Raw genomic sequence first — 6000 nt, 5'->3', positions numbered from 1 at the left:
GTGTGAACGTATAGCTGTGGATATCTTGGCTCCCCTCACTAAAACCGCCAATGGGAAAAGTACATCCTGGTAGAGTGAGATATCTCAAAATGGACAGAGGAGTTTGTGGATGTGTTGAACATCCACAAATCTCAAACCTCTGCTTATCATCCCCGGTCAGATGGGTTGCTCGCCCACAAGAGAGGTCATCTGACCTCCAGCATCCACGAGAGGGGTCTTCTTCAGCAATGGGAGCACCAGCAGCGTCTCCTTCAATGGGAGGGAGGTCAACGGGAGACCAACTTTCTCTGGGAGCACGAGCTGTGCGAGACAGGAAGCCACTAGCCTGGTCCAAAGTTACCAAATGGCTTCGGAGTGATTCAGGGACGGTCTTTTCCATCCAGGATGGGGGACAGTGGGTTGAACTGGGATGTTCTTCTACCATATGTCATGATGGTCTATCGCAGTAGAGTTCATGCAAGTACCGGTTTCAACCCATTCAAAGTGCTGTTTGGTTAAAACATTGTGACTAGGGGGCAGTATTTACATTTTTGCTATAATATGCATATAATTGACAGCTTAGGATAGAAAACTCTAAAGTTTCCAAAACTGTAAAAAATAACAGAACTGATATTGCAGGCGAAAGCCTGAGAAAAATCCAATCCGGAAGTGCCTCATGTTTTGAAAGCGCCTCATGTTTTGAAAGCGCTGCGTTCCAATGCATCCCTATTGAGCAGTGAATGGGCTATCAACCAGATTACTTTTTCTCCGCATTTCCCAAGGTGTCTACAGCATTGTGACAGTTTTACGCATTTATGTTGAAGAATACCCGTAAGCAGCTACATTGCGCAACTGGTCACCTGATGGCTCACAGTGATTCTCGCGTAAAATACAGAGGTTGCCATTTTTCCAATCGGTCCTACTGAAAAACCAATTGTCCCGGTGGATATATTATCGAATAGATATTTGAAAAACACCTTGAGGATTGATTGTAAACAACGTTTGCCATGTTTCTGTCGATATTATGGAGCTAATTTGGAATATTTTTCAGCGTTTTCGTGACTGCAATTTCCGGGCGATTTCTCAGCCAAACGTGAAGAACAAAACGGAGCTAATCCACCTACAAATAGAATATTTTTGGAAAAAAGGAACATTGGCTATCTAACTGGGAGTCTCGTGAGTGAAAACATCTGAAGCTCAAAGGTAAACGATTTAATTTGATTGCTTTTCTGATTTCCGTGACCAAGTTACCTGCTGCTAGCTGGACAAAATGCTATGCTAGGCTATCGATAAACTTACACAAATGCTTGTCTAGCTTGGCTGTAAAACATATTTTGAAAATCTGAGATGACAGGGTGATTAACAAAAGGCTAAGCTGTGTCTCAATATATTTCACTTGTGATTTTCATGAATAGGAATATTTTCTGGGAATATTTATGTCCGTTGCGTTATGCTAATTAGTGTCAGTCGATGATTACGCTCCCTCATGCGGGATGGGGAGTCACTAGAGGTTAAGAAATTGTTCTTCTCGTCAATGTGATGCTTGACATAGATCACAGGAAATATGTATTATGGCTGGATGACACTTTGTCAACATTAGTGCGGTCAGTGAAAAGACACCAAGCTAGTGCCCTTCGGTCAGCAGAAGGCTAGCTTTGATTTTCGGGCCAATTATCTATATTAATCTGTGGGTGAATTGGTTTGGGTTTGAAATAAGGCTAAGAAGCGGGGGGGGGGGGGGGGGGGGATGTCCTAAGTTTCAGAGGTGCTACTGTAGCCGATGTGAAATGGCCAGCTAGTTAGCTGTGGTGCGTGCTAGTGGCGTTTCAATCGGTGACGTCACTTGCTGAGACCTTGAAGTAGTGGTTCCCCCTGTGCAAGGGCCGTGGCTTTTGTGGAGCGATGGGTAACGATGCTTCGAGCGTGACTGTTGATGTGTGCAGAGTGTCCCTGGTTCGCGCCCAGGTCAGGGCGAGGGGACGGACGTAAAGTCTATACTGTTACACTACAAACACCCTTTCCAAGTGGTAGAGCAGGTTTTAGATGTCCTGTGCCGTATAGAATTGGTGGAGAGAGGTCCTGAAACTATCGTGCATTTCAAACAACTCAAACCCTTTGTTCCTTGTTCATTTGCAGACACTCCGGTATGACCCGGCAGGCCATCCCGCCGACTGGAGGTCAACCCATGACCTAATTGGGTTATCACAGGCCGGGGTTCCATTCTGCTGTGTATTTTCCCGGAGAGAGGCTGTTCTGCATCCAGGACTGCTGTTGCAGCTGTATCTAGCACACGATAGGGGTCATCTGACCTCCAGCATCTACGCAACGGTACTTCCAGCATTCTTCAGCAACGGGAAGCACCAGCAGCATCTCTTTCAGTGGGAGGAAGGTCGACGGGTGCCCAACAATCTCAGGGAGCATGACCAGTGCAAGACTGGCAGCCACCAGCGTAGTCCAACTCAGGGATGGTCTTTTCCACCCAGGATGGGGATAGTGTGATGAAGCTGTAGGACAGCTTGTAAGGGAAGATATCACTAAATCATGAACTATTTGCTCACACCTGTGCCTGCTTACAAGACTCTGACCAGAACTCTGAGACACTGACATAATGCAGAGCCAAGAGTGCAGGCAGGTCTTGGCAGGGGAGCTGTGCTTTGATGAACGCTGGACTTGTAGCCTTTGCAAGTATCTGCATTGCACTCACCTTAACAGAGGGAGGTTTTGGCCAGTTCTCCTTAACCGTTCAGACAAGGGATAAAAAGTATTTGTCTGAAGGACAAGTTTCAGAAAAAGTTAATGTCAAGCCCTGCAGATAATTCCACCATGGGTAACTGGCTATAAGAACTGAGCAGATGGACAAGGGGCAATGAAATGTGGTATGTAAACCTTATGTACTTAGTAGCTGTGTGAATATAAAGTCACTGCAACCTTAGATGGCTGCACCAGACCAAATGGTGGCACTATGGATCTCATCGTCACCAGTGCCACAATATTACTGATCAAGTGGACTTTGTCTCATGCAATAAATAATGTCAAATATTGTGTTTAGTATATCTGTACAATCACATATCGTTTCCCGTGTTATGTTGTCTGAACGTAGGGAAAAGTGGATCTTTTATTCTGTAAAATCCTGTCTTGCCGCTTGCACAGTCAGCGTATTACAGCTGTGAGAGTGTAGAAGTATTTTGGAACGCTAATGTGGAGTGAACCAACTGAGATTTAAATCAACATGGTAATGCTTTCACTGACTGCACATAAAGGAAGATAGTTCCTACATCACAGAGGGCTGGCTTTGTTATCCAACTGATCTTATGTCCTTTCTGTCATCCTGTGAAACCCGTTCATTGCTGCTCTCAGGTATATTTTTTCTGTCTAAAGTCCATATTGTTTCCCCCTTTGAATATTGTTCTGTTTGTCTTGAACAATGTCTAATTTGTTATTTCTCTGCTGGTCAGGGAGATTGATTTACAATTGGTCCATCTCTCTGTTGGTAATAAGTAACTCAGTTGTGAGCAAGTTCTTCTTGTTGGCGAGGCTCCCTGTGCGTTGTCAGCATTTGATGGTGCGCCAGTCTATCAATCTCTCCAGTGTTAGGTCCAGTGTTGGGTCCAGGAAGGTGGGCCTCGAGGGCGGTGTGGTCACCTGCTAATGAAAGTGGCCAGTAGGGGGAGCAGTGCTGCTGTAAGGGGGGCAGAGAGGCCTGCTGTTCCTCCACACTCCATGGCATTCTCCTGCATCAGACAGGGGGCATCACAGGAGTTTCAGGCCATAGAAATGAATTAATACATACAATAATTGGTTCAGACAATATACAGATGGTCACATATGCTTAATTTCATGTTATTAAACACTCATAAACAGGCGTTCATGTACTTTCCGTGTAATCACAGAATTGTGACGCAGACACACATCTACACACTGCGTACCTCGGGGTGAAAAGGATGACACGTTTCTGGCCGCTTTCTGTCTTTCTGAAACTTCAGCCTATCACATTTCAGAGACTCATTGTGTGCAGAGTGGTTAAGGATAGAAATACTGATGATGAACCACACCTCAGATACCTCCGATACATTGAACTGATAGCGTGGTGACTGTTTCTGCAACATCTTTCTAGCATGATGAGAAAACCAAACCGTAATGCACGCTTTAAATAGCTACATGTATGAGAAATGTATTAATACCTCTGACAATGTAGCTATTCACATTCTCAGAAAACTAAAGTCTAAGTTCAGAGTTCACTTACAAAACATTTATATTAAAAAAACACTCAAAAGCTTTGTACTAACAATACACTCCAACACCTCAAACTTATTGAGGGTTAGTAAAGGATATATATAATCTCGATGGGATCCATGGAAACCAGGGGGGCAGAGCTGCAGTCACACTTGTTGTCCACGACGACCATGAAGAGATTACTGCTGGGAATCTGCTGAATTACAAAAGATCTGAGGAGTGAGATAGAGAAAGAGAGAGTTGAGTGGATGCTTTTAACATAAGGCTAGGTCCCTATTTTCTCCACTTCCTGTCTGACTGACGTGCCCATGTTAAACTGCCTGTTGTTCAGGCCCTGAAACCAGAATACGCATATAATTGTACCATTGGTAAGAAGACACTTTGAAGTTTGTAGAAATGGGGGAGCCCATGCTCTTACAATGGAACGTATAGGGAAATAATTAAATCTAGCTCCCAGTATGCAACTCCTATGGCTTCCACTGGGTGTCAGTAGTCTTTGTTCAAGGTTTCAGGCTTGTTTCTTCTAAAACGAGTAAGAAAAATGTGTTTTACTACAGGGACACAGACTTGGAAATTTGTGTATGCGCACGATGACACGCACATGCTAATATCGTTTTCGTATTGAACATAATTCTTTCCGTATGAAATATTATAGCTTAATTACATTTTATGGTATCTTTGAATCGAAACATTTTGACTTGTTGAAACAAAGTTTAGGGGTAGATTTTCGGATTCCTATCTTGGCATGTTGAACGAGTGGATTACTCAAATCGATGGCGCCAACAAAATACTTTTTGGGATATAAAGAAGGATTTTAATCTAACAAAACGACACTACATTTTACAGCTGGGACCTTTTGGATGACAAATCAGAGTAAGATTTTCAAAAAGTATGTGAATATTTAATTTGTGAATTTATGAAACGTGCCGGTGGAGAAATATTTTGATGTGGGGCGCAGTCCTCAAACAATCATATGACATGCTTTTGCTGTAAAGCCTACTGTAAATCGGACACTGCAGTTAGATTAAACAAGTATTTAAGCTTTCAACCGATATAAGACGCTTGTATGTACCTAAATGTTTAATATCCATAATTGTTATGATTATTTATTTGAATTGCGCATCCTCCAGTTTCACCGGAAGTTGTGCTAACGGGACGCCTATCCCAGAACTAACGCATGAAATTACCCTGTATTGTGTATACACCTTCAACACACAGGCTAAGTGAGTTTATCGGTGCCTAATACACAGGTAAGGTAACTGTTACAAGTACCTGGCACACCCCTCACAGTCAATGTTTCCCGTGGTCTCTTTGATGGTACGCTCAGAGACAAATGCAGGGTACTCCGTGTCACATGGCACCATCATGGTCTTTCCCCTCGACCTTTGGGCTGGAAATGGGACATGTAAATCTTAACATAATAAAAACACGAAAGACACATGTGTGCAAGCACCCACACACCTCAAGGTATATTCTTGCAAACACTGACCTTTGACTGAGAGATCAACATGCCACCAGCTGTAAAGGTTGAACTCCAGCAGGAAACTGAGGAAAACAAACATGCATTGATATAATAATACAATAATATGTATTGTGGTTGATAATCAGTGCATCTCATTATTTTATCGTATCAAGGTGATTATTTTATTGTTCTCACATGACAAGTTTGGTCAGGAGCCATTTCACGATGGAGAAGGGCTGGGAGAGAAGAAATTAAATAAATAGCATTGACTGGATGTATATGTAAGTCTGATGAGTAGTTTAGGGACAGTATGTACATGTGATATT

The 6000-nt window shown here is 43.1% G+C and overlaps 1 protein-coding gene across 1 annotated transcript in view; it reads right to left on the bottom strand.

Moving 5' to 3' along the window:
• Positions 1-3076: 3076 nt before the first annotated feature.
• The window catches only part of LOC110494954 (voltage-dependent calcium channel subunit alpha-2/delta-3), a 55259-nt gene continuing 52335 nt past the window's right edge, over positions 3077-6000 (bottom strand). The window contains exons 33-38 of the mRNA XM_021570293.3: positions 5870-5910; positions 5702-5757; positions 5485-5602; positions 4312-4424; positions 3906-3988; positions 3077-3710 (exon numbers count right to left, since the gene is read on the bottom strand). Coding sequence (XP_021425968.1) covers positions 3618-3710; positions 3906-3988; positions 4312-4424; positions 5485-5602; positions 5702-5757; positions 5870-5910 — 504 coding nt within the window. The 3' untranslated portion in view covers positions 3077-3617. The remainder of the gene's footprint in view (positions 3711-3905; positions 3989-4311; positions 4425-5484; positions 5603-5701; positions 5758-5869; positions 5911-6000) is intronic.

Source organism: Oncorhynchus mykiss, chromosome 17 (genome assembly GCF_057628025.1).
Source record: "Oncorhynchus mykiss isolate SJ-2025 chromosome 17, ASM5762802v1, whole genome shotgun sequence".
NCBI classification, from domain to species: domain Eukaryota; kingdom Metazoa; phylum Chordata; class Actinopteri; order Salmoniformes; family Salmonidae; genus Oncorhynchus; species Oncorhynchus mykiss.
Note: the sequence above shows the minus strand (reverse complement) of the source record. Positions and strands in the feature narration are given on the sequence as shown.